At 34.3% G+C, this 18,163-nt stretch overlaps 1 protein-coding gene across 1 annotated transcript; it reads left to right on the top strand.

Annotated features, from left to right (window-relative positions):
* Positions 1–4,822: 4,822 nt before the first annotated feature.
* On the top strand, positions 4,823–16,710 carry LOC125657784 (uncharacterized). The gene is made up of 7 exons (XM_048888553.2): positions 4,823–4,961; positions 7,492–7,610; positions 10,000–10,054; positions 11,997–12,064; positions 12,609–12,833; positions 14,247–14,386; positions 15,376–16,710. Exons 1-7 carry the CDS (start codon positions 4,901–4,903, stop codon positions 15,482–15,484), a joined length of 777 nt encoding a protein of 258 aa, XP_048744510.1. The 5' UTR covers positions 4,823–4,900; the 3' UTR covers positions 15,485–16,710.
* Positions 16,711–18,163: the final 1,453 nt, after the last annotated feature.

The following is an 18,163-nucleotide window of genomic DNA, read 5'->3' as shown; positions in this document are numbered from 1 at the left end:
TTTAATGAACTCCTAGCACAGTAATACTCTTTTAAAAAATATTCCCCACTTTGTCGCAGTGTTCAGAAACACACAAACGGTCTGGAGGGGTATATATTCATTTTAAATTCACCAGAAATAAGCAATCCAAAAAGTTGGTGTCTACAGGTTCCAGTGTGGCGGCAATATAAGTCCGTAAATCAATGTTAGTCAGCATGCACACGGTGGTGCTACATAATACTAGTGTAGATTTCCCCTGTCTCAGCACAGAAAATAGCCATTTTGTTTTGTTTTCAGATGGACTTCCTCTAACCATGCGCACGAACGTCTATAGATCGATTAAATGAGTATAGACATGTTTTTTCTCTCCACAATTTGCATTGATCGTATCCCACAGGTATACACGGATATTAACAAGGTATCGATTTAAATGCTTCCCGCACACTTCATTGCATCACGACAATGCCCTGATAATTCAGCAAATCGATAAACAGAGCCACACTTCTAATATGTTGATTTAATTATTTAAACATCAATTAAACTTACAATATGGTCAAATTGTTTTAAGGTGGTCGTTTAATTATTTTATTTTTCGAGTGTCCCTTCTATGTCAAGCTTGTATTAATCTGTACCGTCGCATGAGCTCGTCAAGTTCATGCAGTCTGTTCGTCTGTATCTGTCGCTACTGTTGAGACAAGACAATGAGCTCGCCAAGGTTCAGAGTTTGTCCGTCGCTACTGTTTGGAGGAAGAAATGAAATCGTGCAAAGTGCAGGTTTTTCTTTCCTGCAGATATACGTGAACTTCATGTATACACGGAAAGTCGGGGAGTTAATTACTCTCCAAACATTAACACTTGGTTAAAAAAAATTACTTCGATGTGCATTTACATATCATACGACCTCATAGTTAGAGCTAAGTGGACCATGGCCAATTTCATATACATTTAAGTTCATAACAATATTAAAACTCTTTCACGTACCCCTCAAATGGTGTCCCATTCATGAAGTGTTTTTTGGGTTTTGGGTTTTTTTTTTATTATTTACAACTTTATGGTTAAAGAAAATGCGACATATTTTGAATTAAAGTTGCAAATTAGTTTTATTTCGGTTTGAATTGAAACAATACTAAATTTTCATTTAGATTTTTATGTCAAAAAGTATGTTACTTTTTTGTACAAGTTTGCAAAACTATTGATAAATGATTTGATAAATATGATACAATGATACTGTTACTATACGTGTATTCCGTATCATTATCTTATGTTTTAAATTTTATAGTCATTTCATTCAAACGTTGCATAAATTAAACTTTTAAATTACAATTTTAAATTATCACTACGACCACTGTGCAAGATATCTTGAAATAATATATAATAATAATATTCTAAATATTGGTTTCAATCTCTCTTCCCTTTTCTGATCGCTGTACTTTAACCCCAATCTTTTTAAATACCTAACTTTTTTTTTTTTCTTCTTTTTTTTTAAATCCTATACCACTTTTTAATTAAAAACTTCGTTTATCTGTTAAGTTCATTCAGTCTTATAATTATAAGGCCTTACAACATGGTGCTCTTGGTTCTTCTTGCTTACCATGGACCGTTTCACAGTATACGCAGATCTACGTTTTTACAAAAGTGAAGGAAACTATTATATACTATTATTGTAATGTTTGTTGGCTTTAAGCCTTACGGTTCATCAGCAGAATACATATTCAATTACAGAGTATAAACAAAAATGTTATTTGCAATATGAAGAGTGGAGTGGATATCAGAAGATGAAGAGGTTTATTTTTATTGGTTCTTCTCTCTATAGAATGAAGAGGTTTATTTTTATTGGCCCTTTTCTGTATAGAATGAAGAGGTTTATTTTCATAGTCCTCTGTATAGGATGAAAAGGTTTATTTTTATTCATCCTTCTCTGCATAGAATGAAGAGGTTTATTTTTATAGTTCTGCTCTGCATAGAATGAAGAAGTTTATTTTTATTGGCCCTTTTCTGTATAGAATGGAGAGGTTTATTTTCATAGTCCTTCTCTGTATAGAATGAAGAGGTTTAATTTTATTGGTCTTTCTCTGTATAGAATGAAGAGGTTTAATTTTATTGGTCCTTCTCTGTATAAAATGAAGAAATTTAATTTTATTGATCCTTCTTTGAGTGTATAGAATGAAGAGGTTTATTTTCATTGGCCCTTCTCTGTATAGAATGAAGAGGTTTAATTTTATTGGTCCTTTTCTGTATAGAATTAAGAGGTTTATTTTCATTGTAGTTCTCTGTATAGAATGAAGAGGTTTAATTCTATTGGTCCTTCTCTTTATAGAATGAAGAGGTTTAATTTTATTGGTCTTTCTCTGTATAGAATGAAGAGGTTTAATTTTATTGGTCCTTCTCTGTATAAAATGAAGAAATTTAATTTTATTGATCCTTCTTTGAGTGTATAGAATGAAGAGGTTTATTTTCATTGGCCCTTCTCTGTATAGAATGAAGAGGTTTAATTTTATTGGTCCTTTTCTGTATAGAATTAAGAGGTTTATTTTTATTGGCCCTTTTCTGTATAGAATGAAGAGGTTTATTTTCATAGTCCTTCTCTGTATAGAATGAAGAGGATTAATTTTATTGGTCTTTCTCTGTATAGAATGAAGAGGTTTAATTTTATTGGTCCTTCTCTGTATAGAATGAAGACTTAGCTTACTTAGTCCTCTTCGTGCTGGTCAGCACATAAGGCCGTCACCAGAGACTTTCATGTTGGTCTGTCTTTCGCCCATTTCTGGACCTGTCCCCAACTCCAGTTGTTATCTTTCATTTCTTTCTCCACCGATCTTTTTGTTGGTCCTTCTCTGTATAGAATGAAGAGGTTTACTTTTATAGTCCTTCTTTGTATAGAATGAAGAGGTTTAATTTTATTGGCCCTTCTCTTTATAGAATGAAGAGGTTTAATTTTATAGTCCTTCTCTGTATAGAATGAAGAGGTTTAATTTTATTGGTCTTTCTCTGTATAGAATGAAGAGGTTTAATTTTATCGGTCCTTCTCTGAGTGTATAGAATGAAGAGGTTTAATTTTATTGGTCCTTCTCTGTATATAGAATGAAGATGTTTAATTTTATCGGTCCTTTTCTGAGTGTATGGAATGAAGAGGTTTAATTTTATTGGTCCTTCTATTCACAAAATGCAAAGCTCATTACTTTGTTGGCCTTCCTCTTTAAAATGTGAAAAAAGTGGAATGTGTTTGTATTTATTTTTATTGGTCATATTCCTCCATAAAAGAACTCTTTATTTTCATAGGTTTTGCTTTACAAGTAGAAGATGGAAAAGCTACTTGTTTCATTGGTCGGTCTCCTTTGAAGATGAACTCTTTATTCTCATTGGTCTGTCTCTTTAGAAGATAAAGTGCTCTTTATTATTATTTTGTTGGTCTGTCTCTTTAGAAGACGAAGAGCTCTTTATTTCTATTGCTCCGTCTCTTTTGAAGATGAAGAGCTCCTTATTTTATTGGTCCTCCATAGAAGTTGATAAAAAGTTTTTATCATAAATCTCTTTTAATTTTAGATAGAAAGCACTTTATCTTTATTGGTCCCTTTCTGTAAAAGACAGAGCTCTTTTATTTTTATTGGTCATCAATCCTTTGTAGAAGATAAAGAAATATGTATTTTAATTGGTAAAATCTGTAAAATTTATTTAAAGAGCTCTTTATTTCCATTGGTCCTTCGATCTCGATCTGTGTCCCCTGTAGAAGATTTCTATTATCCTTCTTTGTAGAAGATAAATTGCTCTGTATCTCTAATGGCCCTCCTTTATATGATATGAAAAAAATCTTTATTGGTTCTCCTTTGATGAAGATGAAGGACTTTTTTCATTGGTTCCTCTGTAGAAGATGAAGGGCTTAATATTCTTGTAGAACTTCTGAAGACGAACAGCTCTTTATTTTTATTAGTTCTCCTCTATAGAAGACGAAGAGCTCTTTGTTTTTATTAGTTCTCCTCTGTAGAAGATGAAGAGCTCTTTATTTTTATTAGTTCTCCTCTGTAGAAGACGAAGAGCTCTTTATTTTTATTAGTTCTCCTCTGTAGAAGACGAAGAGCTCTTTATTTTTATTAGTTCTCTGTAGAAGACGAAGAGCTCTTTATTTTTATTAGTTCTCCTCTGTAGAAGATGAAGAGCTCTTTATTTTTATTAGTTCTCCTCTATAGAAAATGAAGAGCTCTTTGTTTTTATTAGTTCTCCTCTGTAGAAGACGAAAAGCTCTTTATTTTTATTAGTTCTCCTCTGTAGAAGATGAAGAGCTCTTTATTTTTATTAGTTCTCCTCTATAGAAAATGAAGAGCTCTTTGTTTTTATTAGTTCTCCTCTGTAGAAGACGAAAAGCTCTTTATTTTTATTAGTTCTCCTCTGTAGAAGATGAAGAGCTCTTTATTTTATCAGCTCTCTTCTGCAGAAGACTGAGTTGTTTATCCTTTTTGTTCACCGTCCTCCGTAGAAGATGTAACTAAAGTAAATCACCTGTAACAGGAAGGGAGAAAATGCAACGGACCAGACCGGGATTCGAACCCGGGACCCCTGAATCTCTAGTCAGGTGCTCTACCAACTGAGCTATCTGGCCACCGGCGATCGAACCCGGCTGACCGCAACATTCCTCCCTCCTTAAATGTCTTCACACCTGAAGACATCAACCCAGGATCTTTATCCCCTGGCAGGCATTTTCACCTGTCGGTTCCAGGGGCTGGTCTACGGCACCAAATGTAACAGGAAGGGAGAAAATGGAACGGACCAGACTGGGATTCGAACCTGGCTCCCAGAATCTCTAGTCAGGTGCTATACCAACTGAGCTATCTGGCCACCGGCGATCGAACCCGGCTAACCGCTACACACCAAATCAAATTGAATCGGGATCGAAAAACAGGAAATTCATTTTCATTGATTCTCCACGATGAGTGTTGCTTCCACAGAACCTCTGGTTATTCCTTTGTTGTATGACCCGTCTTTCAAAGGTAACATATAGCAGAATAACAATTAAAACCCACTTCTGTTTATTGACAGAGTGACACCACTGTCACTGACGTACTTTTCGTGTAAGCAACTATTACGCCGTCTGCTAGCTGCTTTTTCAAAGCACAGGTGCTTGGCTCATAACATATGTGTAAGGTTAGATGTGTATTCATATGTTATGACCAAGCACCTGTTTTCCAAAGTCCAGCACACCAGACCTTGCCTCATGGATCCGGCGTGTAATGCACCAGTGTTGTAAAAAATAAATAAACATCATCTGGTTATTTTCAAATCTGTTGCAGAGCAAGGCCCCGTGGTTGTATCTCGCAAAAAAACTTCACAACGTTCTATATATCTTATATTAAGGGAATGTATATCTTATCATTTGATATTTACGACTGTTAATGCAGATATGTGTAACGGTCAGCCAGATTAGATCGACCGATGATGTAGTGATGGCCAGTTAGCTCATTTGGTAGAGCACTTACCTGACTAGTGAATTCAGGGGGCCCGGGTTCGAATCCTGGTCTGGTCTGTTGCATTTTCTCCCTTCCTGTTACATTTGGTGTGGTATACCAGCTCTTGAACTGACAGGTGAAAATACCTGCCAGGGGATTAAGATCCTGGGTTGATGTCTATTAAGTGTGAAGACAATTTAAAGAGGGGGAATGTAGTGGTCAGCCAGGTTAGATCACCATTAGCCAGATAGCTCAGTTGGTAGAGCACCTTACCAGAGATTCAGGGGGCCTGGGTTCGAATCCCGGTCTGGTCCATTACATTTTCTCCCGTCCTGTTATATATGTAATGTTTGCAAACTGAGTTTTACCAGCGACACATTAGCGAAGCCAGTAAAACTGATGTTTGCGACTGTTAAGTCAGCATTAATGGAAGCAAACGATGATATAGTTATTCCCATTCTAGTAGATTTTTCTGCATGATTTAGTCTTATTTCAGTGACTTTTCCTTGTTTGTGATGTAAAATACAGCACAAAATATTTATGCTTGTTTTTGTGTCATTCGTAATCTATTATGATGTCACAATGAAAACTTTGAAATGCAATTTTCAAATCTGAAAAAACTAGCAGTGGTGCCAAAGGACACGAGTAAATAGGTGAAATGCAATTAACTTTTGTTTTAGTAAAATTGTAAAGCAAAATATATAGGGGAAAAACTCATCCTCAATACGGAAGTTCCGAGTTCCCCAAGAGTTATTTCCCTTTGTCGAACTCTTCCGTAAATTATGACGTAAAATATGATGAAAGTGGGTACATTTGCTAATTACTATCGTTGTATTATTTCTTAAAAGATGATATCCAGAGTTTCTGAGACCATCCTATCTCAGGGGAAAGTGAGTTTATGAGTATTGGATAACAAAATGGCTCAAACAAATACTGTTAATTGCCATCTTTCTTTGATAAAAGCGTCACTCATGTAGAAGAGGAAACGAATAATGATTTAATAGACAATTTGATGATCTTATTCAAACAGATTATGCTTGATATGGCCAGAATATACATACCAGTGATTGATATAAACAAAAGTTACGCTTTTATTACATTAATCGTATGTAATCGTTATGTACAATGCCAGTCTACGATATAATGTATACATTGTGTACCCACCATACGTCATAAAATGCGAAAGAGTTCGACAAAGGGAAATAATTTTTGTTTAACTCGGAACTTGCGTATTGAAGACAACTTACAATCTTCAACTTATCTTCACATAATGCTATTTTACTTCAATCAAAACATAAATGTTAGATGAATGCAGTCTTTATTTTTGGTGTTTCCCTAAATATTTTAGGTTACCTGCATAATGATTGCATTATCTGAGTGACCTCTACTAAATTTTTTTTTGTCTATCAGTGATCGCGAAATGTTGAAATCTTTTACAGGACATTCGGTCTGATAAACACAGGAACATTACCGGACCGAATCACATTTTACCAGACCGAAAAAAGTAGTATTATTTTTAATATATAAACGAAACTGGAAGTCGAAACATAGTTTCCGAAACCGTTGCCGGAAAGTCACCGGACATTCAGACTGGAAATACAACGAAGTTTAGCGGACCGAGAGTCAAATTACCGGACATGTCTGTCGGTCCGACGACATTTCGCTTTCACTGGTCTATCATCAATTGTTGTTATTAAATTTATTTTCTTAGACATGTACTCTATCAAGTTAATTTTTACCAGATTTGTTGAGCAACATTTATGAGGTAATTGGGAGTGAAAACTACAAATTTCGTACAAAATTATGATCTTGGTCATGAAGTTTTTGTTTCAGTTGATGTCTGACTTCACGGGTCACCACTTGTTTGTTTCAGTTGATGTCTGACTTCACGGGTCACTGCTTGTTTGTTTCAGTTGATGTCCGCCTTCATGGCAATCTGATTAAAATCAGATCCTATGATCCGCTCATGTAGATCGCTACTCTAGGATTGATTCTAGTGTAACGATTGTGAGCATGTCATAGGATCTTATTTTAATCAGATTGTCCTTCACGGGTTACTGCTTGTTTGTTTCAGTTGATGTCCGACTTCATGAGCCACTGCTGGGCAGCACCACTCAGACCCTGGACATTGATGTAGAGCTGATGTCGCTGTGTTCACAGTTAGACATAATATGTCAGAAGGAGCTATCACAGGTAAGGTGAAGGGTCAATAACCTCTTTCTCTCTCTCTCTCTCTCTCTCTCTCTCTCCCACTTGCTCTCTCTCTGTGTGAAATAAACATGAATTCAATAAGGTCATTTAAAGTAATCGCAAGATTTAGGAATTGATGCTAGATGCAACTTAAGAAATTGTATGTAAACATTTACCTGTTCTCTTTCATGGTCAATAAAAAATAACACATGCAAAAAAAAAACCCAAAAAAAACCTGTGACACACAAAAATTACTTTTCAAAGAAACCTTATCTTATAAGTTAGATTTTAAAATATAGATATGAAAAATAAATATCTACCCTGTTTGAATTGGGGAGGATGCAAACATCTTCAGGGTTTGATATTTACTTTTTTTAGCACTAGACCAGTCGGGCTACTTCAAATGATTTTTGCTAGACCTGACCTTACATCCACTTGCCCCGACCAACTTTCCAGAAACTAATAGTTTCTCCATATTTAAATGTACTTAATTCAAATGACAAACATTGAGTTTGCATAAACTAAAACATACTTAATTGTCTCAAAATAGAGCTTTAGTCTCGTCATTCAATTTAACGCTTTCATTTTCAAACACATTTTCTGTTTCTTTAAATTCTACTCGGCATGGAAATTCTCTAGTCAATTGAAAATAAAATGGCCTCAACCGTTTTTTATCTCTATTTCATAAGTCTTGCTTGGTTTCTTCCCAACCTTTTACTTTTTTCTCTTGGGACATCTTTCCTTGAGGATGAGAAGTCGTATTTGAATATAGAGACATTCCCGCACATATGTCAACACCAAAAAATGGCATTTTACAATTAATTTGATAAATACTTTCTTATATTTGATTCAAATAAACTAGGTTTTTAAAAAAAATGAAAATAAATTCATCTAAAACATAACTTTACACACATTAACATCGAGTAGATGTCGTAAAACACCACTTCCGACCGCGACTTAATTATTAGAACTAAAAATAGAGATTGTGTCATCATGCGGTTCAAAATTGCTCGCAAACTCTACAGTTATTCTTTTTAGTTAAGAATAAAATATCTTATGGTTTAAAGTAAAGTTTCTTGTTATTTTTTCAACACGACCAGTCGGACTAGTAAATCGACATTTTACCCGACCGGACCTATCATTTAGTAGACTCAGTCGGTCGGACGTGCCTTAGTGTCAAACCCTGATCTTGGAAGCATGTGGTAATTTGCATAATCATTGAAGCAGAACAAATATGAGACTAGATGTGTACAATTTAGTTCATTAATGCACATGTGAGGTACACAAGTATGAAAATCAAAACCTATGCATTGTTGATAACGCTGCCCTAAACCTATGTATTGTTGATAACACTACCCTAATCCTATGTATTGTTGATAATACTACCCTTAAACCTATACATTGTTGATAACATTACCTAAACCTATGTATTGTTGATAACACTACCCTAAACCTATGTATTGTTGATAACACTACCCTAATCTTATGTATTGTTGATAATACTACCCTTAAACCTAGTATACATTGTTGATAACACTACCCTAAACCTATATATTGTTGATAACAGTGACTAAACCTATGTAATCTTGATAGCACTACCATAAATCTATGTATTGTTGATAACAGTGCCTTAAACATATGTATTGTTGATAACACTGTCCTAAACCTATGTATTTAATGATACCACTGCCTCAAATCTATGTATTGTTGATAACAGTGACTAAAGTAAAGTAAAGTAAATTTTATTTAAAGTCGGCACTATATACATTCAACATGTCAAACACAAGCTCTGTAGAGCTTTTTAACCGACTAAACCTATGCATTGTGGATAACAGTGCCCTAAACCTATATATTGTTGATAACACTACCCTAAACCTGTGTATTGTTGATAACAGTGTCCCAAATCTATATATTGTTGATAATAGTGCATAAACCTATATATTGTTGATAATAGTGCATAAATCTATATATTGTTGATAATAGTGCATAAACCTATATATTGTTGATAATAGTGCATAAATCTATATATTGTTGATAATAGTGCATAAACCTATATATTGTTGATAATAGTGCATAAACCTATATATTGTTGATAATAGTGCATAAACCTATATATTGTTGATAATAGTGCATAAACTTATGTATTGTTGATAATAGTGACTAAACCTATGTATTGTTGATAACACTGCCCTAAACCTATGTATTGTTGATAACACTGCCCTAAACCTATGTATTGTTGATAACATTGTCCTAAACCTATGTATTTGATGATACCACTGCCTTAAATCTATGTATTGTTGATAATAGTGACTAAACCTATTTATGGTTGATAACACTGATTTTATATGTATTCAGATTTTGTTCATCAATGTTTATTTCTCTCAATTTTCAGCACAAGCTAGAGAAGATAGAACACGGCAGAGTAAGCAGCGATTTTACAAATAAAGGTGTGTTAGCTAGAGGCAAAAACTCAGTGAAGTATGGACATTCCTACATTCTGTCATTCACTGCTTGAATAAACTAAAACTGGGAAATTAATACATGTATTCATAAATTAAGGTGTTTTTTTTTTGTTTTTTTTTTGTTTAGAAATATGCACTTGATGTTTATTTTAAGCACTTAAATCAAAGATGGAGTGAGCGTACCATAATTGTTTCCACCTATCTGTTGGGGGCATTGACATTGGTTAACTATTTAATATGCTGTAAATTTTCTTTTATCCTCGGGATTTAAAATCTACAGATTCACTTTTTCAGTCAAGTCCATGGATATAAAACTCTGGGAATTATTGGGCAATTTTATTTCTTCTTTAAATTGAAGTTAGCTGAGATGAAATCCCCAGACTTTTTATGCTCATATGCAAATAGAGTGGCAGTTTTCACACAGAAAAATGGTACACCTAGCTATGGTGAATATTAGCAAGAGGGCATTGATATGTAAGGAGCATAATCTTTGTTACATGGCCTTTTCATGGCTTTCAAATGTGATGACCTTGAGAATTTGACATTGACCTTGAACCTCCTAAACTTATGACATTTGAGCAATAATAGAGAGGGTTATACTCTTTAGTTGGTATTATCATTGTGACGGGACTTTCTAGTAGTACTTGTGATAGACGGGACTTTCTAGTAGTACTTGGTGATAGACAGGATTTTATAGTAGTACTTGTGATAGACAGGACTTTCTAGTAGTACTTGGTGATAGACAGGATTTTATAGTAGTACTTGTGATAGACAGGACTTTCTAGTAGTACTTGGTGATAGACAGGACTTTCTAGTAGTACTTGTGATAGACAGGACTTTCTAGTAGTACTTGTGATAGACAGGACTTTCTAGCAGTGCTTGTGATAGACAGGACTTTTTAGTAGTACTTGTGATAGACAGGACTTTCTAGTAGTACTTGTTATAGACAGGACTTTCTAGCAGTACTTGTGATAGACGGGACTTTCTAGCAGTACTTGTTATAGATAGGCTGAGTGCTTTTGGAAAGTGTATGTTTTTGTTTATAGCCAATGAAGTCGAGGGACTTTAGGTTTACGCTTCGTCCATCTGTCCGTCAGTCCAGTTTTCCGCACTTTTTTCTCTGTTCTTGCAGATATTTATCTTATATTTGGTATGTCGTTTTGCGATAACAATTTACAGATCAAGTTCGAACTTCGTCTCGATCCGTTGATTTTTCTCTTCGTTTTGGCCCTTGGACTTAGAAAAATAGCATGAATTATCAGTTTTCCGGACTTTTTTTGGTTGTGCTTACAGATATTCATTTGATATTTGGTACTTTGCTTTGCCATCACAAGTTACAGATCAAGTTTGAATTTCATCTTGGTCCGTTGATTTTCCATTAAGTTATGGCCCTTGGACGTAGAAAAATAGCATGAATTGTTAGTTTACATCCAAGTTTCTTATCTCTGTAGATAAGAATTAAGAATACTACACTCATTAAAACTTCTAGCATAGTAATACTACAATATAGTTAAATTATTCATGATCATCTACATGTCACAGTTTATTGACTTGGTTAAAGACCTAAACCTAATTATAGATTTGTCTTTTTTTCTGGTTTAGCCTCTACTCAAATAGTAGTTGATTTCCAACCATTCCTATCCTGGTTCCCCAATTTTCCCTTTTACCATAACCTACATAATGAACTTTGAATATTGTTGTGGTACAGTGATTTTTGCAACCAGTAGGGGGACTATGTATTGCCATGCAATACTCTCAGAATGCTTGTTCATTATATCTTATTGTGCATCATCAGTAGTCCACAGTCTCTCCGTCTCTTAGAGATAGCAAGACCTAGTGTGTTACCAACGATGTTTATTATGATAGATGCATTTGTATAAATTCTAATGAAGGACACAGTCTTTTATATTGTGTTTCTGTGTTTCAGCCTCCATGGTATGTGACAGAATGCAACAGCTAATGCTGAGATCCAGTCAACCAAACACAAGTTTACAGGTAGGACTCACAAAACTGGACAAATGATTCTAATGCTGAGATCCAGCCAACCAAACACAAGATTACAAAACTGAACAAATGACTCTAATGCTGAGATCCAGAAAACCAAACACAAGATTACAAAACTGAACAAATGGCTCTAATGCTGAGATCCAGCCAACCAAACACAAGATTACAAAACTGAACAAATGGCTCTAATGCTGAGATCCAGCCAACTAAACACAAGATTACAAAACTGAACAAATGACTCAAAGTCTGTAACTTTAATTAAGACTCGGAATGAAATTTTTAAAAAAGTCTGATACAATGTAAATTATGTTTGCATTACTTGTACGTATACTCGTGCATGATAATGATACAGCATGCATGTAAATAGATACAGGACAGGAATATAAGATTTACATGTACTGAAAATATAAGTTTCATTCGTAATAGTTAAAGCATATCACCAGTGAAGTTACACTGGAAACTTATCAAAAATTTCATTTTAGGTACTCAGTTTTGATTGTGTTCTTTTTTTTATATATTTATTTATCTTTTGCAGCAATATATTGTGATGAGGAAATTTGACTTGCTTTTTCCTCGGGCAGCAGCATATTTAGAAAATCCAGGTCACTTTAACCTAAATCAACGTACAGAAGGATTGGACAATTATTATGCTGATCTCTCCAGTCTCCAGAATCTCTCGGCCTTGTCTCGTCAGATCAACTCAGATTTGTGTAATTTGTCCGACCACAAATACATAGCTCATCAAATGGCAATACTGTATGTAAGTAATCTGTTAACACAGACGGCCAATCATTTAGTACGGATAAAACACACAGAGATTGTTTGTAAGTAATCTGTTAACAGAGACGGCCAATCGTTTAGTACGGATAAAACACACAGAGATTGTATCTAAGTAATCTGTTAACAGAGACGGCCAATCATTTAGTACTGATAAAACACACAGAGATTGTATGTAAGTAATCTGTTAACACAGACGGCCAATCGTTTAGTACAGATAAAACATTATTGGTCAGTTTTATTTAAGTCACCAATATTTTGGCCAAATGTTGCAAGATAAGCAGTCATTCGGGGGACCTATTGTTATCTGTTTCTGTCTGTTATGGTTTGTTGTGCGTTGGTCATACACCTTTGGACAATTACAGCTTCTGAACCATTTCAACCAATTTCGTAACATCTATGGGTCGAGGGGAACAAAAATTGTGAATTTTGTGGAATCTGCCTCCTCAGTGCCTGAGGGGTGTAGTTAAAACCATCAAAATTAATGTAATCTTCAAAAATCTTTTTCTTTACTCCTGGACATCAAGTAGACAAAATATTAACATGATTATAATTAACAATGAGACCTTTACCAAAACTGTACCCCTGGGTTCAGGCCCCAGGGTGGGGCTAAGTTGGTCATATAGTGAAAATGCATTGTATCTTAGAAAATCTTTTTCTTTACCTCTGGACGTCAAGAAGGCAAATGTTTGCATGTTTATAATGGCATGGAGTCCTATACCAGAATTGTAAAATTCATGACCTCAGGGTTCAGGAACCAGGGTGGTGCTAGATTGGTCATATGCATAATGTTTAGAAAATGCAATAGAAAAATGTCTAGACATCAAGTAGAAAAACTGTATAATTATAATAAGCAATGTAAAATTTATATCCCCTGGGTTTAGGTCCCAGGATGGGGCTTTAATAGTTGATCATATATGAGCCCTTTTTGAAAACAGTAAAAATTAATTTGCCCTTGTAGAACTCAAAAAGAAAATCTTCTTTTGCTATGATGTGATAAAACTTGCTCTCCGATAAAAGAATTCTAAATTATCAATTGTGTATGATGATCATACTAATATATATCTAGTACAGAGTATAAAAATGGAGAAGTATAAAGGGCACACAGATAATACAGTGATTTCTAAAGACCAAAAAATATGCATACTCGGGTGACTGTTAAGGTCCATAGGCCTCTTGTTATTGTGAATGTTGTATATTCTCTTTTAGTCTTTATTAAATGTGTTTTATATCCATACTATGGAAACAAAGTTTGTTTGTAAAGTTTGAAAAAAAAATTTAATGTGCATCTTAACATTTAATTGTTTTCATTGTTAAAGAATCTGTAAATTCTAGAATTACAATATTCATTTTAGGAACTTCACGGTACCTTATTCTGTACTTTGTTTTCTTACAGCAATCTTTAACCAATGTTGGACATGCTTTGTTAGATCCCTACAAACAAAGCATAGAGGAAAACTTTAAGTCCATTAAATCGGCACTCAGTCAAGAGAGAGAACCGGGCGTGAAACAGCTGTACCCTGAACAAAAGGAATGGTCAGTACCTGTACTAAATATCAACGCTATTCTGTACTAAATATCAATGCTATTCTGTACTAAATATCAACGCTATTTTGTACTGAATATCAACGGTATTCTGTACTAAATATCAACACTATTCTGTACTAAATATCAACACTATTCTGTGCTAAATATTAACACTATTCCGTACTAGATATCAACACTTTTCTGTACTAGATATCAACACTATTCTGTACTAGATATCAACACTTTTCTGGACTAAATATCAATGCTAATTTAAAAAACAGTGGACAAAATGGGCATCCTAGAATAAAATACTTTCTATTTCCTTGAGACAAAATAATGAAACAATTGCATTTTAATGTTTCTACACTTCTAATTTACATTCTACATTTATCTTCTAATTAATACCAATTTCATTTATTCACAAGATTTAATTATTTAACTTTTTTTAAACAAATATTTAAATCATTGAGTTAATTTATGGGAGTAAATGGCATCTGTACTTTTTAAAGTTTGTGACTTCAAAATAAACATATATATGGATATTTATATCACCCCAGCTACAATGATCCAAAATGTTTTTAATATAATATCAATCATCCAAAACTATTCTTTTAACTCCATGAGAAAATAATTTGTCATGAGAGACACCAAGTCAACGTGAAGCATATTGATGATTTATGGATCCTTTACCCATTTTCAGTATGACATTTTCAGGGCTGTTTTTATGCCCTTCATCAATTCTATATACTGATTGAAGATCCCTGACACACAAATATTTTCTGATTAATATGTACAAGTGTATTCACATGATGGAAGATTTCTGATACAGATAAAATTTTATGATTAATATGTATCAGTGTATAAGCAGTAATAAACAAACTAAAAATCCTCGCTTGGTCTCACTAATAAAACTTGCAAGGCAAGATCATGAATGTTTGTGCAAAATACATATATTTTAAGTCCTTTCTAGTATGTTGGTCTTTGTTTTATTTTTGTAGGTTTCTCAATTTAACTAGCGGCATAGTCAACACAATCAACGGCTTTCCATCAGAGTTAACGGGCGAGATGTCACAACCAGCTCTCGTCCTTAAGAGAACCTCAACTTAGATTCAGCACTCGCCGTTATTCATCATATCAGACTCCTCATTTGTACATGTAGATAGTCCCATGTTTGTTAGATCTAGAACTTATAGCTATTTATTTTATATTTATAAAAATTGATGTCACTTGTGTTCACTACAGGTTTTTTTCTCTGTCATTATTTTTATATGGATTTCAAGATTGCTTAAAGCTCCTTTTTCTCTATGTCATATTTTTGCCACAAAATCAGACATACAGATACATATATCATTCTCCATGTGAAGATATCATTCCACGACACTAAGATTATTATTTATATTATGCGAGGATCACTCACTCATTATTATGGAGCTCTTCTTCATCCAACCTGAATAGCCGAGCTCCTGTTCAGTTTTGTGTCAATGAATTTATTTCTAAAACTGGTGCTTTTGTTTAGCTAATATTTTATACTCAGTAGTTACAAAAAAATCATGGTAACCTGCTTGATCGTGTGAAGTTCGACCTTTTAGGTTAGTCATTTGAAATGTACGCAGCCACAATTACTTGTTAATGTAATTATCAATTTAAGAGATATTGCAGTTGAGTTCTGCAGTGAGTGAACTCGGTTTATGAATGTGCTGATTTTACATATAAAAATGTAATATTTGAACAGTAGTCCAAGCACTGATTAAGTGTAGGGTGAGTTATGGATGAAAGGTTACATACATTTATATTTATTTTGATATCCCTGAATGTTTGAGTAGCACGTACATATTTACCAGACATTTTGTTATTTGTTCTTTTTTAATGAAAGATAAATGCAGTGTTAAAACACAAAAGGCAGATAATGCTGTGTTTTACTGTAAGATACATAAAAAAGTGTGGAAACTTTTTTGTCAAATATTAATTAGATAATTCTGTATAATACACTAAGATACACATAAAAAGTGTGCAAACTTTTCTGTCAATAATATTTTTCTTTTCAATGAGCAGCATGTATGTGAAAGATTAAAATAAATATATCTATAATATTTATGCATAATATTTTAGATCAGGATGAATGTTTGCAGGCTTTCCTTGCTGTGCGATTCAGGACTTTGTAATTGCTTGTCCCTCTTGTGTTGTTTTATTGCCAGTCTTTATTTCTGGTGCATTTGAATTTTATTTCTATCGTAGTCCAAGCTTGAATCTCATAGTTTATTTTGTCTTTTACATGTGCTTCTGTTGCTAAAATTGATTTCTTTTAAAAAGGAATAAATTGCCATGTGAAAGTGTTTAAGATAATTCACTTACAGTTTCAGTGATTAGCAAAAATCATTGAGATTGAGCATGCTTTTTAGCTCACCTGATATGGGGACTCTGATCAGACTTTGTCCATTGTCATTATTCTCATTGATTGCTCCTCGAGAACCACTCAGCCAAGTTTAACAAAATTATGCGCAGCATCTTTAGCTGAGGGGTAATCAAGTTTATTCAAATGATGAGTCGTGCCCTCTTCCAAGGGGAGATAATAAGGAATTTAAATTTTAAACCATAAGGCTCATACACTGTCAATTCAATTTGTTTAAACCATGATCCCTTCCCTGGGCAGGGTAGGGTCACATTTGGTCATATATTGGGGTATATTGTTTTACAAGCACAGCATGTTCATATTCATTCCAAACCCTTATTAGGGCCCAATGTTGTAATCTGAATATAACATGGATTTTATTGCATATCACTGAGACACTGCAGCCAAGTAGATCTTGAAAAAACTTCGCCCAATATATATACTATATGGCCAAATTCAGCTTTGGTGAATTTGACAAAGAGACAGATGAACCAAAAACAACATGGCCTCTGATCTTCAGGATGTTGGAATATTAAAATTTCTCGAAATCAGCATGACAACAACATGTTAAAGTAATACATGGGTGTCCTTAAGTAGTATGGATTCAAACTGTGGTCTGCTGGAACTATCCGCCATTGTAGGGCTTCAGATTTTTACATTAAATTCTGTTGTGTCTAGGAGCATGGGTGCAGATTTATAGAAATTGTGAGCCCCTGGGCTAGAGAGCCTTTAGTTGAGATTGAAATGTACATTTGAGAAACTTTTTTTTTTCAAGCAACAAACTAACAAAAGTGTCACAATGTGGGGCATGTTCCCTCGCAATGAGTTTCTACAAGCCTGTTCTATGAAGTCCTGTAGTGATCTTGGCACCAAAACCAATAGGGTTCTTCATTTCAAAACAAAGCTTCATGTAACGTTTAAAATCAATCCAGCAAAAATGCGACCCATAGAGTGTCTACAAACTTTTTCTACAACATTCCATAGTGCCTTGACCATTCACCTTTTGACCCCAAAATCAATAGGGTTCTTCCTCTTGATAACAAAGTTATCTGAAGTATCTGATCAATCGAGCAAAACATTTTGCCTGCCGTGTCCACTACACTATGTTTAGTAGTGACCTTGATCTTTTGCTACTCAAAGGGTTCCCCTTTCTTGAAAACCAAGCATCATGTAAAATTGATTGAGCACAAGACGTGGCCTGTAGAGTGTCTACAAGGTCAGTGTTACACACCTACTCATCCAATGTGAGTGTCTACAAGGTCATTGTTACACACCTACTCGTGCAATGTGAGTGTGTACAAGGTCAGTGTTGTACTCGTGGAATGTGAGTGTTTACAAGGTCAGTGTTACACACCTACTCATTCAATGTGAGTGTCTACAAGGTCATTGTTACACAC

This window comes from Ostrea edulis, chromosome 9 (genome assembly GCF_947568905.1).
Source record: "Ostrea edulis chromosome 9, xbOstEdul1.1, whole genome shotgun sequence".
Taxonomy (NCBI): domain Eukaryota; kingdom Metazoa; phylum Mollusca; class Bivalvia; order Ostreida; family Ostreidae; genus Ostrea; species Ostrea edulis.
The sequence above is the reverse complement of the archived record's forward strand: the minus strand, read 5'-3'. Positions and strand labels throughout refer to the sequence as shown.